Source organism: Lates calcarifer, linkage group LG13 (assembly GCF_001640805.2).
Source record: "Lates calcarifer isolate ASB-BC8 linkage group LG13, TLL_Latcal_v3, whole genome shotgun sequence".
NCBI classification, from domain to species: domain Eukaryota; kingdom Metazoa; phylum Chordata; class Actinopteri; family Centropomidae; genus Lates; species Lates calcarifer.
The window spans coordinates 10,110,152-10,135,048 of record NC_066845.1 but is presented as its reverse complement, the minus strand read 5'-3'; the positions used below and the strand labels follow the sequence as shown (position 1 = coordinate 10,135,048).

At 40.7% G+C, this 24,897-nt stretch overlaps 1 protein-coding gene across 1 annotated transcript in view; it reads left to right on the top strand.

Moving 5' to 3' along the window:
• osbp2b (oxysterol binding protein 2b) overlaps nucleotides 1-24,638 on the top strand; it is a 47,948-nt gene extending 23,310 nt beyond the window's left edge. Inside the window, exons 3-14 of the mRNA XM_018669309.2 lie at nucleotides 6,681-6,931; nucleotides 11,289-11,487; nucleotides 12,740-12,860; nucleotides 13,603-13,669; nucleotides 14,220-14,372; nucleotides 14,474-14,719; nucleotides 14,874-14,994; nucleotides 15,653-15,756; nucleotides 16,815-16,910; nucleotides 17,302-17,486; nucleotides 17,625-17,845; nucleotides 19,947-24,638. Coding sequence (XP_018524825.1) covers nucleotides 6,681-6,931; nucleotides 11,289-11,487; nucleotides 12,740-12,860; nucleotides 13,603-13,669; nucleotides 14,220-14,372; nucleotides 14,474-14,719; nucleotides 14,874-14,994; nucleotides 15,653-15,756; nucleotides 16,815-16,910; nucleotides 17,302-17,486; nucleotides 17,625-17,845; nucleotides 19,947-20,089 — 1,907 coding nt within the window. The 3' untranslated portion in view covers nucleotides 20,090-24,638. The remainder of the gene's footprint in view (nucleotides 1-6,680; nucleotides 6,932-11,288; nucleotides 11,488-12,739; nucleotides 12,861-13,602; nucleotides 13,670-14,219; nucleotides 14,373-14,473; nucleotides 14,720-14,873; nucleotides 14,995-15,652; nucleotides 15,757-16,814; nucleotides 16,911-17,301; nucleotides 17,487-17,624; nucleotides 17,846-19,946) is intronic.
• The last annotated feature ends 259 nt before the right edge of the window (nucleotides 24,639-24,897 follow it).

Here is a 24,897-nt window from a genome sequence, read left to right as displayed (position 1 = left end):
TTTTTGTTTTTTTGTCTATCCTAGCACATCATAAAATGTGAATGAATTAAAACCCATTGCTTAGTTGCTGCAGTTTGCTGTTAATCTTCTCTTTTGTTGTTTGCTGCTTACTGTGAGTGTTCGATTGGATACACTGCCAGAGCTGTACTGCAGAGCTTTGGGGACAGTGATGAGTTGCACTGCACAGTTCCTCATTTGCTTGTGCAGAGCTGAGTGCCGTGTTACTGGGTTTAACCTGCTGTCTCCTGTGTTTGTCTCCTTGTGATGTATCTCAGAAGGAGGTATGGAGCCAGTGAGCAATTACTGGCCCGGATTACACTCCCATCCCCTGGGACGCATCTTCGCACTTCATCTAGCTTGTTCTTGCTTCTGTTTCTGATATACTTCTCGTATATTCCCTTTCTCTTGCGCACTCTGTCAAAACAGTCAGCTGCAAAACAGTCATCTCCCTCTGCGGTCAGTGCTGAAAGAAAAACTTTCCAGTCATAGGTATAAACACACTCTGGGCTTAAAAATGCAGTGATCTTTAGATTGCCTGTGTATTAAGGCTGGCTAATTGGAATCAATATCCCATAATCATAATGATTAACTTAATACAATACACAGTATGTCATAGCATGTGCATCTCTTAGCTTTTCCTCTGTCCTAATATATGTATTTGTACAAAGGATAACAACATATAGAAACGATGTTGTAAACCATAATAAGATTTAACTACACTCATATACAGTATAGACATAACTGCCTCACAGCTATGCTGCTGGCATATGAATTTGCTCTGCAGTCCGCAGCACCATGGTGACTCTGACCTGTAAAACTGGACTCTAGCAACGATAGAAATGAAAGCAAGTAAAAATTTTGTGACTAGCTTCATCTCTGATGAGACCCCTCTCAATTTTTAAATACCATCTTTAATCTGGAGGGGCAGTACATTCCTCCCAAGTGTTTGGCTGCTGGGCATGCACATCTCTCCACCACAGGGCGACGTCTTGTCAGCCGGAGGCTTGGCTCCACTGATCTGACAGCCTGTCCTCAGGGACGAGCAGGGAGACGAGCCCTGACAGTGGGATAGCAGAGCGCCGCTCTCCCAATTACATTCTCCCACTGCCTACTTTCCTGCTTCCTCTCTCTCTCTCTCTCTCTCTCTCTCTCTTTGCTTCACTCTTTTGTGCTCAACACTGAGATGGACAATAAGGAAAGAGCTAGGAAGCAAAGAAGCCATGCACATGCTGAGGAGGAAGATGGATGTGTGTTTATGTGTTGTGTGAAACGTTGTGACTTGATGAGCTGTGACCTATAAGCTTGTATCTCCCCTCACCTCAGACACAGATATTTGCTTAAATTATATCACCTCGGGGGGAGCGGAGCGGAGACACCGTGAGAGTCGGAAACACACTTGCATTTGTGTCGACGCAGGGTGTTCTTCAGGGTGGTAGACTGCGGGGGGAGGGGCCGGAGGTAATCTGCCCTTGAGGCATGACTGGGGTGGTAATGGGCTCCTGGCCTTTCTACAGAGAGCCATCCATCCACATCTGCTGTTGTGAGTGAAGGGGTTGGAGATGTAAAGGGGAGAGCAAGGCAGTGACACTGATGCAGACAGCAGCAGAGAGAGGCTATTTACTGACACAGGTTCAGTGTAAAACCCAGTATTCACTCTTAATTCCAGGTCTGGGTGATATGCAGTTGATAGAATGTGTTTAGATGTTGTGAAGGGTTTTTCATCTCTAGTTTTAAAACTTGTTGTGTAGTGCTGGACATTTTATCTCTGCCATATGGATCTGGCTCAGTGACCTGAAAGGACAGTGCAGAGAGGACATTCTTGACATACTTTGGGTTAGATTAAAGAAAGATTTGTGTCACTTGCCGCTTGTTTCAGCGAGGTTTTGGAAAGAGAATTACTTTTGCAGACGACGTGCTGTAAGCAGAGTCTCTTCTAAACAAATATGCCTTGGTACATGTGACAGTTTATTTTTAAGTGGCATTGCTTGGAGCTGCTGAACTCATTGGCAGAATGAGGGTGAATAATATGAGCAAGACTGCCACTTCACTGGCACTTTAAATATGTTAAATTTTCTCTCTCCTGTGCTTTTTGTTTTCCCCTCACAGCTTGTAAAATGTTTTGTTACCACCCACCCAATGTCTCTTTAACAGTACACTGCATATTATCCTAATATTATCCAGACCCTACTCTGTAATTTCACACTGTCAAATGTGGACGTGATGCAGAGCACTGGGGTGGAGTTTACTGTAACTCAGTCAGCTGTGACTTTGCCATTCAGTAACCTCGAGTTTTCATCAGAACAAAAGATAGTCTGATGTCTTTGTTTAATTTCTCACAGGAGGTTACTATGGGGCAGACTCCACTGTTCAGTTGTATTTTTGAGTCTGTTCCAAGTTAGGTTTTGAAGGTTTTGAAGTTCTTTGAACGTGGGACACTCTCAAAACACCCTGTCTTGGTCCATGAAAGACCCCCTCCCTCTTTAACAGATACTGTCTCTCGAGGGGTCATGTGTTATAACTTTCACTTTGATAACAAAGGCCTGTTGTTTTAAAGATAGTTGAGAAACCAACCTGCTGGTTTCAGGCATTTCAAATTTCATGTATACTGATCAGTCCATGTGTGATACATGATCTCCTCTTAACACTGATTAGACCACAGTGGCACATCTCACCACCTCTTTTAGCCTTTGAAAAGTTGCACTGATAGGTACACATGAAAATTAAAAGTTGTAATAATTTGCCATATTCAAAGTTGCATGTTCAAATTAGATAATATCTGGTTATCCTTGTTCTACAAAATGAACTTCAGGATAGTCTGTAGTCTTTATTTGACATACAGGGTTTGTCACTATCTTCAGGGACAGTTTTTCATTAATTTTCTGTTAAGACACAACAAAATAAAAAATGAATGTGCCTCTGTCTAAATTTTTGTCCTCTTGTTAATTGTTTTATTAGTAAGTAAATATATGTGTAGAGTGATTCACTTTGAGTCAGACTCTGGTTGCATGTCATTCACTACCTAATAAAGAAAGAAATTTTCTCCTGTAAAATGTTAAAATATATTTGATTACTCATTTTTAGGATGTAGACATAAATTTATCCAATCAAATGTGATTTGGGGCAGGCTTATTGTTGCCATGTGGGAGGAAATTCAAAACTGCACTGACTCACCAACTAACTTATCTGTCACACTTTGCCAATTTCAGCCTTATTTCATTATCAAACTCTCCAACTCTCTCTGAACTTGCTCTTTGGCTTTCTCCTTCACCTCCCTTGCTGTCTTCCTTTGCGCTGCAGCTGCTCGTCTCTTGAAACACACTCCAGTCAATTTTCCGACTTTACATCGTCAGCTTTTTCATCTTCTTTACCTTCCCGTCTCTGCAGTGATTTTATTGAAATTCAGTGTAATCTGATTCCTGCTTTATTGGTGGCTGGTAATGGATGCATAGTGGTGTTGTTTTCTGTTTCTCTTTAGGTTTTGTTGGTGCTGTAGGGCTGCCAGGTTGACCTTTTGCTGGCTATTTTGTTTTTGTTTTTTTTTTTTCTCCTCTAATGGTCAGTCAGTTGTCTGTTGTGTGTGACAGTTAAGCCTATTAAATATGTTCACACAGTAAATCTGAGGCCTGTGTGTGTGTGTGGCTACGTCCTGGCTGAACTTTTGTTACCTTTGGAGGAAAATGGATGCCCAGGAATTCAAATATGGTGAGAGATTTTCTTTCTTCCCTTCTCTTTCTCCCTTTTGCTCACCCGTCCTTGGCTCCCCTTCTTTCTAAATTAACTACACTAAATGATCTTTCCTATTAGATGAAAGAACTTCACCCCGTCCATATATGAACAATGAAAGTGATGCTAAAGTACAGTATACTTTTCCTAAATATATCTTGTCTATGGCCATACTTGTAATATTGGTCTTTTGATTGGAGCCTGGCCTGAGCCAATGTTAGTGTGTATAGTGTGTATATCAACTTTGTTGTAATGGCTATTCTGCTGACACAAGACCGGACTGTACCAAAAGCAGATTCCACCAACTCTGAAGTGAAGTGAAAAAAAGTCATGTGTTGGTTGATAAGTAACAGACTGCAGAAATGTTTGTAAAAGAGCCCACTGCCATGCTAGCTGCTCTGTCAGGCTTTACTTAGTGGTGCTTTGAACTAAATGCCATCATGGTCTCAATTACTGTGCTAACAACTATGCTGATAATTAGCATGTGTAGTGTGGTGCAACCATGTTCACCATAAAAGTTTAGTGTTTCAACATACAAACATTTACTAGTACGAAACACAGAGTTCAGCTGAGGCTGATGAGAATGTCACAAACTTAACTATTGAACAAATTAAAAATTTGTCCTGGTTGCGATGCTACATTTAACGTCATAGGAACAGTTATAGTTTATGCTGAGAATCAATGAATGAAACTGCTCCATCCAATGGTTGTTGGTGACATTTCACTAAAAAACAAAATGTCCACCTCATGCTGGCACTAGAGGAAAAGTCAGGGCCAACACAGTCAGTAGGGTTCATCTTCTGGGAACCATGAATAACTGTACAAAATTTCATGGAAATCTATCCCGTAATTGTTCAGTTGCGCAGTCTTGACAAAAGTGAGTGACCAAGCAAATTAAAGCGAGGATCCCTTTCAAGAATGTTAATGCTTATGCTAAACAGTGAATATTGGACGTCAAATTGTTCCCACAAATATTTATATTGGTTTTGGCCTTAAAATTGAGTTATGCCCTACTCTTGATACTGAGATGGCTGCTTTGATTAGTCAGTCAAAAACTACTGAAAAAATGTTACTCACTTAGAGGCACTTGTTCACGTTATTGCTCAGTATGCTGCCATTGCAATCAACAAAAATGAGTTTGAAAACACTGTGACTGGAGCTTTGTTTCTTGGTGTCAAGCACCAGCTCTACTTTAGGATTAGTCCCGTGTGGACGTGTCTGTGTGCTGCTTGTTTCTCAGTGGAGCTGGACGTTCCACTGGACAAAGGTCACAGTCAAATTTGACCTCAGTATATTGCTGTTACATGATGTACTCCAGGCTACCAGCACCCCCCAGGCAGATATCCATGTTATACTTGCATGGTGTAAATAGACTTGACAGAGGCGATAGTCTCTTCCACTTCGAGGTCATAGCCAGCTGCCATGTTCTTAGGAGAAAGTGTTGCTGTAGTGCTGCCTTTCACCAAGACTGTGACAGTCTCTCCTATCAGCTACATAACACACCTTTTCAGTGTGACAGATCACACTCTGCATGCTGCGGTGTAGAAGACAGCAGAACAGCACTTTCTAGACGTTAGAGCATTAGAGGGTCATCAGGGTGGATTAGAGGGTGGAGAGACTTTCTCTCTATTCCCAAACCTTTAACCTCACTGTTACAGAAATATATTTCCCTCAGTGAGATTATCAGCGCCCTCCTCCTTGTCCTCATTTCCCTTCTATTTCTCCTTGTCCTTCTGCTTCTCCTCCTCCTCCTCCTTCTTGTTTGTCATCTGTTTTCTTAGTTTTAGCAGTGGTTTTATACATCACTCCTGTGGTGTGGTTATTGGACTGTTACTGCTTCTCAACATGCCAGAAAAAGCTTGTTTTGTTTAGCTTGATTTATTAAAATAGAAACACACAAACACAGATACTTTTATGTGGGGAAATATTCGTTTGTGAGATTTGATAAGCAGGTGTGCAAATATTTCTTGAGTTCAGTGAGCGGGTTCCCTGGTGTTTTGCTATAAAAAAGATAAGAGCAGAACTTATTCCTCTAGAAAGATTGGGTATACATGTAGTCAAGTTCAGAAAATTTTCAGCTCTGCTTTATTTTTGAATTTTCCTTTTTACTATCATTACTGTCATGGGCTGTTTATGGACCTGGGTCTTACTGTTGGTATATTTCTGTCTTTCTGTGTGTGTGTGTGTGTGTGTGTGTGTGTGCGTGTGCTTGAGCTTGCAGTGTGAGTGTGTAAATGTGTGTAATACAGAGCTGATGCTGCGACACTGTTCTCGTATGTTCTGTTTAACCTTGAGTAACCTCTCTTTAGTGACGTCATACTGAAAGGCAGCTGCTGCAGCAAAGGCTCACGGTTATGGGCGAGCTGTCTGTATTCAAATGTCTCAATACAGCCCACATTTACATTTGGTCAGATATTTGCGGTCAGAGCAGCTATGATTAGTGTGTTGCTGTTTTACAGGTGTATTTATGTGTGTCAGAGGAAGCCATCTGTAAAATCTGACTACCGGCTGTCCAATTAACTCTAATTTCCTAAATCACTGTTAAATGTTTTGTTGTCATGGGGACTAAGTAGTTTATCATTTATTAATTTTTTGTATTTCTATCCTTTAATGAACAACACATTACCAAATACACAGAAATATGTAAACAACACTGTGGCAGCCTATTTTTCTCTTTTTTAAAGCATCTGTATTAGTTATTTGTGATTGAGGTTTGCTAGTGGAGGTCAGTGGTGGAGCAATGGAGAAACTATATGTTTGTTTACCATAGCGGAAGTCAGTTCAAGTCAATGCATCTCTACTGGAAAGTGTTTAAAAAAAAAGGTGTCTGCACATTTTGTGGTTTAGCCACATGGCAAACACATGGCATGAAATTTCCATAGAAAAACTTTGGCCAAGGCCCAGTAATCCCCTCTCATTCATGATAATTTGTGTGACCTTTGACCTCTCCCTTCCAGATGATTCAGGGGACGAGGAGCCAACATCCCAGTCGGACCGCAGCGAGATTCAGGGCACCCTGAAGATACTCGTCAGCAAGCTCGACGACCTCAGCACGTGTAATGACCTGATCGCCAAGCATGGGGCGGCCCTGCAGCGTTCCCTGAGTGAACTCGAGGGTCTGAAAGTCCCTGTGGAGGGAGGAGAGAAGATCAAGGCAGTCAACGAACGAGCCACCCTCTTCCGCATCACTTCCAATGCTATGATCAATGTAAGTAGCTGGGACAGACCTGTCTGCGAGCTGCAGCAGCAGCAGTGGGCAGGGTGTAATCTTGGCCCCGCAATCCTTTGGCGTGATCGATGTGACAGGAATGCCAGTCATCTATAATGCCCTGGTTAGTGAGTGATGAGAGATGAGATCAGTTCACATTGTGGCATGTTAACCCAGAGCTGCTGAGCTGAGCCACAGAGACAGCAGTTTTAAACCACACCAGATCTCTGCTATAAGCATTACTGCAGAGGTGATGGTGGTTCCCTGCGCTTGCAGCTTAATGTTAGCCCAAGACGACAAAATCGACAACTTTTCCATCTGTACAACATTCATGAAACTCTTAATTTTTTTATTTGATAAGTTAAAGCTACCCAAAAAAACTTTGTGCAGGAAGAGCGACAGAATTTTCTTTTAGAATAAGATGTTGAGGTTTATCCAGAAGTTTCACCTTGTTAGCTGCATTTAACAAAACACAACCACAGACACAGCCAGGTTTTCAGTTACCACTATATCAGATGTGTTGGCTCTGACTACTAGCATCATAATAACAAATGCTCTACTATATCTGGCCCTGTTCCATTCTCCTCAATGGTAGATACCATGGGCTTTACAGTATGTTCGTAGTGGATGAGAGTTCAGGGAGGGTTGAAGTCCTGAGGGAGTGATATTAGATATGATAGTGGGTGAGGGGGACAGGAATAGCCCCTGCCCCCCAACCCCCAACCCCCTCTCCTCTCAAACGCTTGACTCCTCCCTGCATGGTGAGGAATGTCAGAGGCTTCTAGACTCACAGTTAGACAGATAGACAGACCTGCTCTGACTAAAGCCAGACAATCATACAAGGTTTGTCTTTCTCCCTGGTTCTCTCAATGGCTTTGAATCATTTGGTAAATTTGTCTACTCTTGGGTCAGAGAATGCTTTTTTTGTGCCTATAATGCATGTCTGACTGATTTTTCTGTTGCTTGTCTGGTTGATAAGTGCAAAATAATTTAGTCTGACTTAGTCATGATTAAACTGCAAGTATTTTTTTACTTAAATTTTTTAAACTTAAATTTTTTACTAAAATTTGTTTTGAAATCAGTCAGTAAGAGAGAATTACATGGGTTTAGTATGTGCTAATTCCGCCTGTGAAGAGACTTAAGCCATGTAGTAAGATTTAAAAAAAAAGAAAAAAAGTCTTAATTTAGATTGCACTCAAAATGGTTAGTCCTTTGTTTCTTCTTGTCATCCATTTTTTATTAATTGGTATGGGAATTTGAAACTTTCTGGACAAGCAATAAAATAGACCCTCTTGGGTTGCCTAACTCATTAAAATGCCATCAGGTTTGCCAGGAATGTGCTTCTAATGAGAAAGAAGTGCTGCCACAAACCCCCTGTAGTATTTTTGGTGTTGTAAATGGCTCTATTCAAGCAGAGAGCAGCACAGGATATGGGTATTTGGATTTCTGCAGCTGTGGATTCAGCAACTATAAAGACATGCTCTTTGCTCTAAAATATAAATGTAGTTTTTATGTGCCACTTCAAAGAAACTGGGCTGTATATGTAAGGAGGGAATAAAGGGGAGAGGAGGGGTTGTGGGAAGAAGGAGGCCATAATGGCAAGACACAACTGCATGCTCTCAGTGATCTGACCGTGGCTCGAGGAGAGGGTTGCACTCCAGTTCATTTGGTGGTGATGTAACTTCTCACTCGTGCCAGTGAACTCAAGCTCTTGCCCATTTCTGTATGCATGCATTTACACACCTACCACTTCAAGTTTAATCGCATATTGCTCAAGATGATTTCATTTTTTGCCATCTCACTTCTTCTGCATAATCTCACCACAACTTTTAATTTGATGCCAACATCGGTTAATGCCACCTCATACTTCCATATCCCGCATGCCTGTTGACTTTTTTTTTGCTTCCCCCACCGGACGTCACATGCAGTCTGCGTTTGTGCTGGAGAGTCAGCACAAAAAAAGTGGAACTGTCATATTTTTTTTAAGTGGGTGTTGAGTTTCATATCATGGTTGTATCTGAGGAAGTGGACTGCAACATCACATGCACATCTAACATTTAAACTGATGCTCAGACAGTAATGTTTAGACACTTCATGCAAGACTGCCAAAGGTAAGAGACTGATTGGAGACAGGTCTACTAACATTTTTCATATTTTGGAATTTCCATGCAATGCCATGAGCACAATACAGTTTCAGTCATGGATTATCTGCTCTGAAATACCTAAAGCCATTGAACTGTAACTTTCACAGAGGGTAAGGATGTTTGATTTTTAAGTACTATCAGCATATAATCAACCTTCACCATTACCACACATAAGATTTTAAAATACTGTGTTAAAACCATTAAAATCTCTCAGTCTGTGCAGGTCAGTTATTTATTTAAGTAGCAGGAAGATAAGTATCACTTTTTAAGTTGTTTTCGTTGACTTAGTTGGCCGGCTTTAACTCACAGGATCTTTCTAAACTTGTTAATGATGGTGTGATATTTTGACTTCTGGAATAATGTTATTCAATTATGCATTAATATTGCATAACATTTGCTAACATTTACTAACATTTGCTTTTTTTGTCATGAATACATTTTTCAAAGACATTAAGATATTAAACCATATCTGGACTTTTGTTCTGGTGCTAATGAAGCTAAAATTCTCCAGAAATAATCTCAGACACATGTGTAATAACTGCCTGACTGCAAATGTTTATCAAACGTACTACTTAGTCTGTTGAGGATCAGGAAAACCAGACCCATGTGCAAAGATAAATGAATTGTCATAGCAACTGCATGTGCTACATGAAATCTTAATGTTATTGTAACAGTCATAATGTATCTTACGATTCACTTTTAGTTACTCTTTCTGTTCCTTGTTTCCCCTCTCTTAGATTAGTTATGTGGAAATGTCAGTGATGTTTTGCATGACAACAAGTAAACTTATCCAGGTTACATATATTTACTATATTTAAATTAAATACAGTTAAATGATAAATTACCTATCATGAGGATGGTAGAATGAATAATACATTTTTAAATTTAAAGCATTCATTTAGTTACTTATGCAGTTATTAAATATATTATCCTTTTGTCTTTTTCAGAAATGGCTTTCAGATTTCCCTAAAAATATCACTTCTTTAAATATGTAGTGCTAACTAATAGTATCAGTGTCATATTGTGTGTGTGTGAGAGAGAAAGAAGCACTTTTTCAGACTGATGCATATCCTGTTTTCTGGATGTGTTACTGCATCTTTGTTTCTCTTCCGGCTGCCTACAGGTGATACTGTACGTCCTGACTGCTCTCTCACCACAGAGCAGAGATTATTTGAGCTGTGTGACACATTCTTCCCTCCAGCTCGCTACCTGCAGCCACAGCTTTATCTAAAAGTGGTTCAAGCTGACTCTCAACAGCCCGTCTAGCTCTGTTTGCTGCGAATACTGAGTGGACTCATGTGCTGTCCCTCTCATGTGGGGAAAGAACAATAGCTAGCCCCCACAAAATGCGACAAAAATAGTAATGCGACAGTTTCGAAATGATTATTCGAAAACCCCTCCTCTGGAGGCCACACTCGCTGACAGCTCAGTGACTGTCACATGACATTTTCATCATTCATGTAGTCAGCTGTGAGGTGTTATTTAGGTTCATTGACCTTTTAGCTCACTATGAGGCAAAGCTGTCAGACATATGATGCAGCATCCACAAGTGTTGACGTGTATGTTTGATCTGAAGTAACCTCTTTGTCTCAGCAGTAAAACTAGATCAGCAACAATGATGCCCCCTCTTGACTCAAATATAGTCTGCCATGCAAACAGCTCATCACTCGCTGATGTTTTCTGTGTTTCCAGTTTGCGTCGATACACATTTGACACAGCAGGGAGACTCAGTAAATGTGCCACAGAGAGCTAATTAACATATTGATGATTGTTTGAAACGGTGGTGATAAATAGCCTTGATTACAATGATTGACACAGATGTCTCTACACCTCTACACCCCAGTTTTTTCTCTTTCCCTCATTTTGTCAGCTGTCAGAAGAAGTTAGATCCTGGTGATTTTTTAAAGTCTAGTATTATTTGTTGGCTCAAATATTCATGAAGACTTTATGATTTTAATTTTCAAATGTCATGTTTTGTTTCAGAGAAGGTGTTTTCTAGATTTGAGCATGAACCAAAAGCCATGAGAAGAGTTGTTTCAGGACGCTCTTGTATTTTTAATGCAGAAATCTAAGCTGTTAGTCATAGCAAGTGGAAAGTATCTTGCACCTTATTGAGAATTACGAACAACAGGATGTAAATCTGTTTTTTCAGACTATGTTTTTTCTATGTTTTAGAAATTAAACTTTTTGTCTCTCTGTGTTTTCTCCCCCAGGCGTGTCGAGACTTTTTGGACCTAGCAGAGACTCACAGTAGGAGATGGCAGCGGGCGCTGCAGTATGAGCGAGAGCAGCGCACTCACCTAGAGGAGACCATTGAGCAGCTAGCGAAGCAGCATAACAGCCTGGAGCGAGCGTGGAGAGAAGCACCCACGCTTGTTTCCAGCACCCCCAGTGCCCCTACCACCAACAAGGGTGAGACCGACTGTCTGTGTTTTATTTACTCCTGTGGGCCTCAGTGTGGACCTCACTTTATTGGCTAAAAGTCACGTGTGGCCTCAGGCTCAGTATTACAGGCACTCTTTATGTGGAGGAAGGAAATTTTAAGTTGTGTCAGAAGGACAGGATTGGATTGGATTATACTTAAGTAAGAGATGGTAATTACCTTCACTAAGGACTGAAGGTCATGTGGTCTGTCCACCCAGTTGTTTTTCTTGGTTGTTTACCTATAACCAACTTTTCTTGAAAACAAGTGGTCAGGCTAGCATGAATTATTCTGTGTACATCCATTCACCACAATGAGGGAACTTACCGATTTGAGTGACCCTATGACCTCCTCTTAAATGCCATTTTTTCAACTCTCCTGACCCTCTGTGTCAAACATACATGTGTTATCATCTTTGACAAGGGGTGGGATTGTAGTAACCCTGTGACCTTACCTTTAATGTAAACACTGTAACTTTGTCATAGCTTTAAGTTAGAAGACACAGTTGATAGGGATGCAAAGCATTTAATTTTAAAAGTGGAGAATGGGGTGACCCACCGTTGCTGACTGTAAGGATAATGGCTCACCAGGGAGATGAATGTTTCCTTACTTGAAAAGTTGGCACGGTGAAACAAACATTTCATAACCCTAAATATGAAACTGTTTTCTTTCAATTCTGTTTTAATTGTGGAGTAGAGTTTACCCCTTGTTTGAGGCAAATGCAAATCTTCGGTAACTATGCGTTCATAGTATGGCTCATTATTAAGTAGCTTTTAACAGGAAGATTTTAACAGAATAAGGGCATAAAAATAGCTGAAAATACAGTCATTTTTTTGTTCATAGTGGCATTTGTTTGAAGGTTATAGTTTACCCTCCTTTTCATTAATAGAATCACTTTTCATTTGAAAGCATTATGATTCCATTATACAGGGATTTATGCTTCTGTGTTGGAAGATCCAGTTTGTACACATAACAGATCACTGAACATACCAAATATTGAATGTTGGATCCTGGATATGAGAAAGACACCCTGAGGAACTTGCATCATTCAGGCTAGTTAACCAGCAGGAACATGGCCAATTTTACTAAGCTGATTATTCCTTGATTAATTGCCATGGGTATGTGATTATACGCTGCTCTCTCCCTGAGGTCTGTAGATTACAAACTCACCAACATGTGATGCTTCTGCCAGCACTGTATGTCGTCTGTATGCACTCACAAATCCATATGTCCTGAATGAAGGAAGCGAGAGGCCGCTCAAAGAGGAGGCAAGTGATGAAGATGAGGATACTGAGTATTTTGATGCCATGGAGGATTCCCCTGCATTTATCACAGTGACCGCCACTGAGAACACACAGCACAGGTCAGTCTCACACAGGGATTCATGTGGTCCTGTGCTCTTTAGTATTTGTCTTTTTAGGTATTTCTCGAAAGATAAGGACACCTGAAAGACAAATACAGGGAAGAAAGTTGCTATAAACTATTTTCATGCATGCTCTATTTTGTCATAGCAGTGAATTTGACTCTGGCTGACAGCTGAACAAGGCTCTGATGATGGCTCATGATGTGACAACTTAACCTACACGCACCCAAATCATAGACTTCACTCTTGAATTTCGTCAGATATGGTCACTCTGTCACACAGATAAAAATAACTTAAGACTGTCATCCCGGTCTGTTTTCCTGCAGCAAATTAAACCAATTTCTTGTTTTTGTTTTTGCTCTCTCGATACATTTTTGTAGCGTATTTGTTTACTGCATTGGAGTCAGCTTCTCACTGGCAAGACTTGTTTTTGCTGAGCTTCAGTTTTTTTTTTTTTGTTTGTTTGTTTTTTTTTTTTCGAAAATGTCTGAAGTGCCTTTAGTGTTTTCTTCCTCATCATTGTTATGGCTCATCTCTTGCAACATATCCCTCGACTCCAGCAGCACCATTAAAAATGATGGAAACTGTTACACAGCATTCATCTGTAATACCCGGCAATCTTTTTGCTCCCCTGTGTGCATTGTGGGCGTGTGTGCAAGTGGTAAAGGAGAGAGAGAAATGAACAATAAGTCTGTGTATGTGTCCAGTGCCCATTGAAGGAAACATTTTCATTCTGTTCCAGGCGATCTCAGAGTAATTTGAGCGGAGCAAGCGGAGGTCACCCCAATGACTGGAACCAGGACGACCATGTAAGCGTCTGTCCTCCTAACAAGTCTGAGTAATAGGACTGACATTTGTGAACACTGCTGACTTTTGTAATCTTGATATGGATTCATTTGTGCTGCTGGAGAGCACACAGCTCATTGATTTATTTATATAACCATCTTCACTTGCTGCTCTCACAGTCCTCCTTTCCTACCCTACATTCATCCCATCCTCGCACACGCACACACGCACATAGCCTTTTGTCTGTCTTTCCTGCAGTCTTGCTGTCACCCCTGTGGTGCCAAAGACACACAGCTCAGCTGCATCATTCCGCTAAATCTTAATTACCAGTCAAACATCTGCTCTTCTTTCCCCTTACCTCTCTTTTCACTGCTTCTTCTCTCTCTTACACATCTGTGTCTTTTGTTCATTCTCCTTCTGTCTTTCACTTGCTTCATCACTGTGTCTGGTGATAAGCTGCCAAGCTGTCCATAAATTTGAAAGTATTTCTCAAACTTGTATGTATCGATTTTTTTTCTTACAAAGTTAAAAAATAAAAAACACCTTCTCAATCCCCCTCCCCCCCAATCCCAGATGTCTCCAAGTTGTAATGATGTGTCAGGGAGGGAGCTGCAGCCCCGCAGACAGAGGCGGACTCATATCCCAGACAAGCCCAACTACTCCCTCAATTTATGGAGCATCATGAAGAACTGCATTGGCAAGGAGCTCTCTAAAATCCCCATGCCTGTAAGTACATGAGGCATGGTCCTCCTCCCTGCTGACAGGTGAACATAAATCTGTGGGAAATATTTCTCACGACTTTCCCTCCTTCATTATCTTCCATTCAGGTAAACTTCAACGAGCCTCTGTCGATGCTGCAGCGTCTCACCGAGGACCTGGAGTATCACGAGCTCCTGGACAAGGCGGCGCGCTGCGACTCCTCCCTGGAGCAGATGTGCCTGGTCGCTGCCTTCTCCGTCTCCTCCTACTCCACCACGGTCCACCGGACAGCCAAGCCCTTCAACCCCCTGCTGGGCGAGACCTATGAGCTCGATCGCCTGGAGGAGTTCGGCTACCGCTCGCTGTGTGAGCAGGTAACAGCGAGAGCCACTGGGTGTTTTTGTTTACACGCTCACTGATGTGCATGCACGCATGTGACCTAAGCTGACGTACCCGAGATCAGACTGTGTTCTCAGAACAAGTTGTTAAGCAGTTGCACTTCACCTTTACATGTGCCTCTCTTCGAAGGTGAGCCATCACCCCCCTGCTGCTGCACATCACGTGATTTCCCAACGAGGCTGGACCCTGTGGCAGGAAATCACCATTGCCAGCAAGTTCCGTGGCAAATACCTCTCCATTATGCCTCTGGGTAAGACATTTCACATTCACCTGAGAAGCTAACAAACGATATGTGTAAATAAAGGTTTCATCATGTAAATTGAACAGCAGAATTATGTTAAAAATGACTTCACATCCCACTTGAGAGTTGTAGACCATTGATCTGCCTCCCACGTGCTCTAAAGCCAGAGGAAAGGGTGTGAGAATGAATCTCGGCTGTTTTATGATCCCTTTGACATATACATAAAGTATGGGTATAAAATGAGGTCTCTATTGCACTGGGACAGTAGAGAGCAGGGGACTGTTGGCTCAGATACATGAGGGATTTGATAGATGCAGCCCTAGCAAGGGATGCAGTGGTATTTATCTGACTTCTCCCACTTCCTGTTATATGCCTGCTGTAGCTTTCAAGTGGAAAATGGTGAAATACATGTTATCAGTCTTCTGGGGTTATGTCACACCAGAAAAAGGTGGAAATGTATTGCCTGTGCACAGGTTCTAAATGTGTGAGATGACACGTTTTTCAGCCGCTGCAGGTATAATTGACTGTGGTCACAAACAGATTTTGAATCACAAAAGCAAACCTGCAATCAAACATGCCATTTTCAGGTCTGCAGTTGCGGATTGGTAACAAAAGCAGCTGTGATATTTCTTTCCTCTTATAGCCTTTTGTCTCTGTCCCTCCCCAGGTGCCATTCACCTGCAGTTCCACTCCAGCGGGAACCACTATGTGTGGAGAAAGGTCACCTCCACGGTGCACAACATCATTGTGGGCAAGCTGTGGATTGACCAGGTCTGTTTCCAAGCACTTCTTATCGGTAACCAGCAACCCTGCCTTAATATCTCTGACCTCCCAGAGAAGCCTGTAGATATATATTTTTGCTTTGTGAAAGAGTGTGGCACAGTCCAGGAGAGCTCTGGTTCCCTTCTATGAGGAATGGATTCAGAGCAAAGCCTTACAGCACATGAATAAGGAGCTCCACAATCTCTAGGGATTTATCTTTAGCTTTGATCTCTAATAAGACCCTAAAATAACAGCCTTTTCTTTCTGTGAGGTGGCCCAGTTATATAGAGGGAGGAGGTGGGAGGGGCGGGGCTTCACATCTGCCTGTCGCTTGAGAAGTGTGGTTCTTGTTTTTTCATTTTTTTCCGATGTGATACATACTTAATGTTTGTGTGTCACATCAGTCTCCTGTGTGTGCTTGCCTGTGAATCACCACTCTCAGAAGCACACTGGTGTGCAGATGTGATGCAGATGCCCTGGCTAAAGAGTCCTATTAGAATATATCAACTCTGGATTCATATATCATAATACAAGGAGATGGCAATATCGAACCAGTCAGTATTTGTTGATTCATTGCATTTCTTTGACAGTATTCATGCAGATAAATGTCATTAATGCTACTCACTGTCTCTGTTTTGTGATTACATTTTTTTTGTTGGTCTTACCCGAGACCTTTATTTATAATAAATTGTAGCCTACCTCACAGCAATATACCTCAAATATGCATCCAAATAAGCTGTTATGGTTATTTTTGCGCATATATATGAGCATATAAATTTTATATAATAGTCCAGAAATAATGATGCCACCTCCACAGTTAAACAAGTTCTTCTCTCCTTGTGCTAACACATAGAAAAGAATACAGGAATCTACTCATTAAAATATTGCTGTGCAGCTGCTTTTCTTAAACTCTGATTAATCACATCTTACCACTCAGTTTTCATTCATGCTGTTTGCCACATTTATTCCAGGATGTAAAATGGTCAAATCTACTCACTCAAATACGCTATCATTCTCTGTGTGTTTGTCTCTCACTCTTGCCTCGGTTCATTGTTGTACTTGTACAGTCGGGGGACATTGAGATTGTGAATCACAGGACCAAGGAGACCTGCCAACTCAAGTTCTCTCCCTACAGTTATTTCTCCAGGGACGTTCCACGGAAGGTAAATGCGTTTTTTTACCCCACACTTTGCTGATACCTGACCTTGGTGTAAAGTCATACAATTCAGGGGTTAATTTGTGTGATGCTGCCTCCTGCTGGACAGTACCAACAAATAAATTAGTTTTTTGAGTATTGTTAGAGATAGCTTACTTTACTGTAACCTCCTTCTGAGACATACCAGCTACCTAAAAATGGGGCACAATGCTCTCCTTGGTAGTGACTTTTGAGACAAGCTAATGAAAATGTACTGGTGTCCTACTGAGGGGACGGTGCATTTGAGTGTTTAGCAGTAGGGGAAAAGGACTCGCAGAAAGAAGCTTTGCTTTAGTGTCTTAATTCCTTTGGTATCTGTGTATGAAGTTAATTCTCTGATTTCCTTTTACTGTTTCCAGGTGACAGGTGTGGTGGCAGACAGTGGGGGCCAAGCTCACTACATCCTCTCTGGTACGTGGGATGATAAGATGGAGAGTGCCAAGATCATTCAGAGCAGCCGAGGGGGCAGTGGATCAGAGGGCAAGCAGAAGACCGTCTATCAGACTTTGTCCCCCAAACTGCTGTGGAAGAAATACCCTCTCCCGTAAGCGCTTGTGTCGTCAGCCTCATGAGGAAGAACATTGCAATAATAAGAGTCATTGTTGTTGTATAACAGCTGCAATGTTCAGTCAATATCATTGATTGCAGCATCACACTGTAACTCTTGCTCTTGCCCTCTCAGGGAGAATGCTGAGAACATGTACCACTTCTCTGCATTGGCATTGACCCTGAACGAGCCGGAGGAAGGAGTGGGACTGACCGATAGCCGCCTGAGACCTGACCAGAGGCTGATGGAGGACGGGCGATGGGATGAAGCAAACTCAGAAAAACAGAGGCTGGAGGAGAAACAAAGAGCTGTGAGAAGGAGGAGGGAAGCTGAAGCCTCGGATGCTCTGGATGAAGGTATGAAATGGAGAGCAGGAATGGTGATGTCTGATAGGTGAAGAGGTGCTGAGTTACAGACAGAGATAAGCAGGGATGGTAAAGACTAGAAAGAAAAGAGAAGGAAAAGGGTGTAGACTTGCGAAGTGGGAGGACTTATTTTGGGCACCCAGGATTCCTGTAGTAAAACTCCCATTCATTCCATTTGCTTAGACAGCATTAGTTAGTGTTATCATCAGTACAAAAGATGAGTAACTGACCTTAAAAAATACCTGTTTTTAATAATAATAATAAAAAAGATAAAAACTGTCTACATAAACAGAAGTTTAGCAAACTGAGGAGCATCCCCCCAAAAAAAGACATCCAGTCACTAAGCTGAAAGTCTGTTGTGTAGAAGTTAAAGATTATTCTTTGTGCATTCAGTAGTTTTAATCACTTCACTTGCAGATTCTGGATCAGTTTTGGATGAATTCTGCAACTATGGTGCCGTGTTTTGTTCCCAATTGCAAGAACAAAGGGTTTTTGATCTGCAACAGCAATGGCAACTGAGGCTCATGGGTATTGTAGTATTTAGAGCTAGCTGCCACACTAAAGAGACAGACAAAAACACTGGAAACAAGTTGGAATAATTAAATCTGATGACAATATAGATCCATAGTATTATTTTGCTGAAGACCCATTAGCAATATCATAAAAAGATAATTTTGAAATAGGAATCTATAATGGGAAAAAATACCTGTAGAACCAGCTGGTCCTCCTGCCTTCGCAACTCTATTACAATAGTTACAAAAAGTTTCACATATTTCTCTGTAGAATTGTGTTCTTTGTCATTAGAGGTGGTTTACAGCTGCATGTCAGTTCTTACTGGGACAAACAGCTGAGACAGACCCCCAAAGCATTACATAAAATTATTAACACGCAGCAACTTATGTTGTAATAATTTCTTATGGTCTCCTGAGAACTACTTATTCCAGTAAATGATTGCAGTTGCAGGTCATTGCAGGTCAGAGGACAGGGCTGAACAGAAAAGAGAAGCCAGACTGAATTTTATGGAGAACTCAGCAGAAACTTTTCATCGTGGTGGCATTCCTGTGTGTGTGTTGTGCGTAGGCTAGATTGTATTCGATGTACCCATGACTTGTCTTTCTTTTCCTCCCTCTATTGGTGGTCAGAGTGTGATTATGACTCTGGTGAGTGGGGGTTGCCCTGTGCCCCTCTGTTGTGCATCATTCCCACACGCATACACACACGCACATACGCACACACACACACACACACACACACACACACACACACACACCATCCTCCTGTGTGTCCTCTGTGTGGTCTGCCTGTGTGTGGGAACTGCATGATGCCCCCTCTCATGTCAACTTCTCCAGATAATGACTCAGGAAAAACAAGACTTTTTCCTGCATACATGTGACATTTTCATTTAGATCTGGTCTCAATAATATGTGGTAACAGATGCAACTTTAAAATCTACAAGTATTCTTAGTGTGCTGTGGTGAAGCCACATCAGCAAGTGATTAATTTGCACTGCATTGTCATGCATTGGCACTTTTATTGTGCACTTACCAGCAGTAAACAAGTTATTTTAAATTGCTGTTCATTTTAAATTAAATGTACATTATGTTTTTATGAAGGGAACTGTAAAGACATATTGCTGCTGTGACACCATGAGCTATTAGTTACAATAGCCTAATGTACTATACTTAAAGCATTATGTTTTTATAAATATTCACAAATCAAAGACCTGCAATTTCTGCCTTTTCTTGACTTGTGCTCTGTCTGTATTAAGAAACAGATGAATCATTCGGCTCTAAAAGTCCCAAAACTGATTATAATTTTCTCCTCTGCCGTGATCGATCTAGGTTTTTTCATTGCACATATTGTGCTTACTTGTATTTTATTGATGTAAAGTCAACTTGTTCACCATTGCAACAGCTCAGTTCTCATTTGGAGTTATCCCAAATGCAGTGCCCAGCAATTGATTGCTTCTCATATATGCGTATGTGTGGAGGTGAATTGATCGCTTAGTGAATCGCCTGCAAGTGTGGCTTCTCAACTAAAGTGTGATTTTGAATGATGCCGACTGAGTAACCCTCGTGCTTCTCCCCCGCAGGTAGAGAATACGAAGGCTACCAGCCGTTGTGGTTTCACCAGAGGAGGGACTCAGTCACTGGAGAGACAAACTTTGTATACAAGGGAGGTTACTGGGAGGCGAAGGAGAGACAGGACTGGAGCATGTGTCCTGACATCTTCTAACCCAGCAGCTGACCCCAGATCACACCTAACCTCATCGGACAGGGAACTGCTCAGCCTCTGGTCCTTTATGCAGTGGGGGCATAGCTGGCTTATGAGCACCATGTGAACGTTTGTGAGCATGAGAATGTGTATGTTTCACACACTCTCGGATTTCACTGTACCTCCAAATGTACACTCTCACTCTGTTTTTACAATGGGGGAAAAGAAAGCGGTGTTCCCTGAGTAGTCCTCTTTGACACTGTACGGAAACAGCAGTGAGATAATGTGTGGATGGGAGATAATGACGTTGTAACATCGCACAGTAGAGACACCTGCGCACTCCTGAAATCAGGTGCTCCGTAAATGCTACCCACAATGCACTTTTCTGTGATCACCCCAGAGTTTTACCAGTTGGATAGAAACCCATATCAAAGCAGCTCACGACTATAGACTGACAACTAACAGGGACAAAACCATTAAGAGGCACATAGAAACACAACAGTGTTGAATACACGTGAGTATTTCAGTGGCTGCAAGAAACGTGTCCTCATCCTCTGTTTTATTATGCGAGTCCTTCTTTATAAATTTTTAAGTAATTCCCTCCTTTTCTTCACCAGGATTGATTGATTTCAAGTGCCCCTTTTGGTTGCTGTAAGATAGAGGTTAAGGCCTCAATATGGTGTCTGGAAATTTATGTCTGTTAGATTTTGTAAAAAAAACAAACAAACAAACAAAAAAAGGAGACCCAAAGTGTTCAAAATTAATTAAATAAGACATAATCATATTAATAACTACAGACAAGCGACATGATATAACCATAAAACTGTGAAATATTCAAATATGTTTTTTAAAGACTCAGCCCATTTTATGAAATGTCTTTATCTGCCAGTCAAGACCAACAGTGCAGAGCCAATTATGTGATCAACTGTTGCTTTGATTTTTTTTTTTTTTAAACTGCTAGAAAGAAATACCAGTGGCTGCACTAACCTTATTTGATTGTGAAGATAAGGTATTCTTAAGTGTATATGATTATTGCACAGTTTTATTCTGGTTATATTATATATTTTGTCTTCATTTATTTGTGTAATTGTGTATTTCAAAATATCTTTGTTATTCATTTATTTAATTTTCAAAACGTTGGGTCTCCATAGTCAACAGCTAATGTTTGATTGGGCAAATTATCACCAGATAATCATACACCAGAGGCTGGTTTATCTGAACTGATAAAATATCCAGAAATGCAGAAATCTGTTTTTTGTGAATAATGGGGTTTCCCTCTAGATACATGCAAATAGTCTGTTCAATAGTCAGTTAGACTGTAGTCCATGTAGTGATTAAAAAGGCTGCTTATCCATTTCATACTTTGAAGAGGAAATGCCTGTGTACTTCAGTGCATTTCAGTCATCTAAACACACTTCAGACATCTTCCATTTGTGATTCTGATTAGCAAAATTATACAGTAGTCAGTCCTTTAGTTGTAAAACATTAGTGCAGTTCCAACAGTGCAACATTAAACTTCAAAACATTCATATCACTCTAACAGGAATCTCCATTTAAAGACCTGAATACGCACTTTTCACTGTGGTTGACCATAGGTTAGTACATATCTTTGTGTTGATGTTGATGTACTTTACCTTGTCCTCTGGTGCTCTACCATAGCAACACATACCGTATCCCTGGTGACCATTTTCAGTGACATCACTCTCAGTGACCGTACAAAGCCGAAATCACTGAGACGTTTACCACCCAGTACATCCAGGAACATGTTGATTTCTATAGTGTGCATTGCAGTAGCTCCACAGCCTCCCATCAGTCACTAATTTGTAGTTCAGACGTCTCCAGTAGGACGACTTTATGTGAGACTGGAGCGGTTTCTCACAGGAGTCCAGAGTGGCTTCAGCTGACAGCAGGTCAGGGCTGGTTCCTGTCGCACACCACTGTGCAGTCAGCTTTAGCCACAGAGGACCCACCCCCCCCAGCTGCTGCTCCAGACTCACCACAGCTCACCTTTCATTCACTGTTTGTGGACACACTGATCTGGGATCAGCTCACGAAGGTACCCTCAGTCTTTTGCCTTTAATTGACTGAACAAGGGAAAGAGTCCTCTGACCTGTGCACTACATGTCTATGGTGACAAGAGTTTTGAAAACCAGTTAGTATTTTTTTTTGTAATTATTGTTAGGAATGTAGAATTCAAGGCTGGAGGTATTGTATTTACCATCTAGTCTATTTGTGTGAATATTTTGTGATAAAAGAATGATATTGTAAAATGAAGAATAATTATACTAATCTGAGTGTTAAGTTATCTGTACAGCATACTTCAAATCTGAGAATAATTGACTGAACGAGCCTGAAGGATTTGCTGTCATTTTAATTTTTAATCTAGATTAATTCTGCAAAGATGGAAATCTATCCTGAGGTGCCCGCAAATTTCGCTGCATATTCGTGTTTTATATTTCCATAAATTGTCTTAAGACACTGAAAATATTTTTTATAGGCCATACAGATGTGAAAAATGCACTGGAAAAGAAATTCATCCATAGAGTGCCCCTCCATGCTGAGTATGGCTGATAAAGTGAAGGAGATTTTCAGTGTGATTATGAGCTCTTAAAATGTAAAAAGTTAACCTGTGAGACTTTACCAATTAATTAATGATTTGATAATGAAATGAATGATGATTGATGTTTTTTGCACAAAAGATGCTTCTTTTGTCCATTTACATAAAAGGTTTTGATGCATTTTTGATCTGTGGTTGTCATGAGCACAGTTTGATCAATCACTAAAACTCTTGTTTAGAACAACCTGCTATAAGGAAGAATTCAGCATTTTTGGAAATATGCTTTTTTGGATGAGAAGATCGATACCTGTCTCATTTCTAAAGCTACAACCAGCAGCTAGCTTAGCTTATCTTATCTTAGCTTAGCTTAGCATAAAGACTGGAAACAGGAGGAAACAGCTAGTCCGTTAGTTTACCCTTGTTTGTTTAATCTTCACAAAGTCACTGCTCCCAGCCAAGAAATAGTTTCACACGTACCTCCCCGTAAAACCACATGTATGTTTTGTGCTAATTATACAAATTAGATTATTTTATTTTTAACCTTTGAACAGAACTTAGCTAGTTGTCTCTGTTCCCAGTCTCCAAGCTAAGCTAATTAGCTGATGGCTTTAGCTTTATTGTACAATGAACAGACATGACAGTGATATTACTGTTAACAAGAAAACAAATAAGTGTATTTCCCAGAATGTCGAGGGATTCCTCTAATTTTACTTTTCTGCTTGAACTCTCTTTTTGTCTGTCCTCTTCACAGGCTCAAACACTTCCATTAGCACGCACATGAATACGAGCTGTTGAGCTTGTGCACACTTTACTTTATGAGTGTCACATGTAAGAATGGACACTACTGCGGCAAGAGGTTTCATTTTTGCCATCTTGAAAATCATCACTGCACAGTTAATTCTGTATCATTGCATAGTCATGAAGACAGGTTGCTGCTGAGTGGTGATGAAGAAACTGTACAAATGGAAAGTTTGGTTGTAATTTTCCTTTTTTCAGCAATCAATATGAGGTTTACTAGAGATTTACTTTAATATATTGCGTTTCAGATGATTTTATATTTGAGAATACATATTATATTTTGAATGATAATGGAGAGCTCATCATACGTTTTAATCAATATATTTCCAAATAACTTGACCTTGGTACTTGATGATGACTTGCCTACTGAAGTTGCTCCGCTGAGGGCCTGTACAGTATCAGACAGCTGTAGCAATAATGCAGTGAAGTGTAGATTTGTTAGTCCATGGCTGTTGTTGCTTCAGTTTGTCTGCCTCATGTAGAAAGGGGAAAAAAACAACCAAAGTGTAAATGGAGAGTGTACTGTAGACTAAAAAAAAAAACAAAAAACAAACAAACAAAAAAAAAAAACTCTTCATGCCTTCCCTGTCTCAGAGGGATCTAATGTAAACTCCCTCTCACTGTTTCTCTCATTTCATCTCAACCTACTCTTAATTCACTATGGTGTGATTTTTAGCTTTAATTTTTATGCTTTTATTTTTTGTTCAGATTTCTATATTCTCATTGGTGCCATTATTCTTATGTTGGTGTTTTCATACTGTTTGTATGCATAATGAGCTTGATTTGTGTGCATGTGTGGCACACATTTCCCTCTCATTCGATGCTGCTCAGTTTTTGAGGCGAACTAATGAAGGCGGGAAGATGTTTCTTGCCTTGTCTAAACCGAACCCTGCTTCTCCTCAGACTGTGACTCACGGCTTTGTTGTGAGACAGTGGAGATGTTAATAATGTGATGATGAAAGGTTATGATGACACATCACAACAGCGGCCTGGTACAAGAGGTCAAAGGTAACTGACCTGCCTTGACTACTACTCTTACTCCCCCAAATACACATAGGTGTATTCAGGTGTAACTGCGGATTCAACTGAGGTTTTGCTTTTTTTTTTTTTTTTAAATTGTGTATTTTCTCCCTTAATTTATAACATTGTCTTTAAACAACAAAGACACAATAATGAAAGACAGAAGATAATAAAGTTGTTATTGTTGACACTGAACATCTGTCTGCTGTATTTTCTCTCAGTGGTAGTTTAATTGGCATATTTGAGTTTGTAGAATGAAAAAGTGTCTCACTTCAATCAGTAACAGGCCTTTATGAAACAACAGTGACAGTCAACAAAGCACAGTCTTTGTAAGGAATTGGAGCAAAACTACACCAGTGCCACTGTAACACTGCTTCTTCCAGGATTAAAAAAAAAAGTGTAGAGCACAATAATAAAAAACAAGACATTATAAAAGCCCTTCATGAATCTGTTG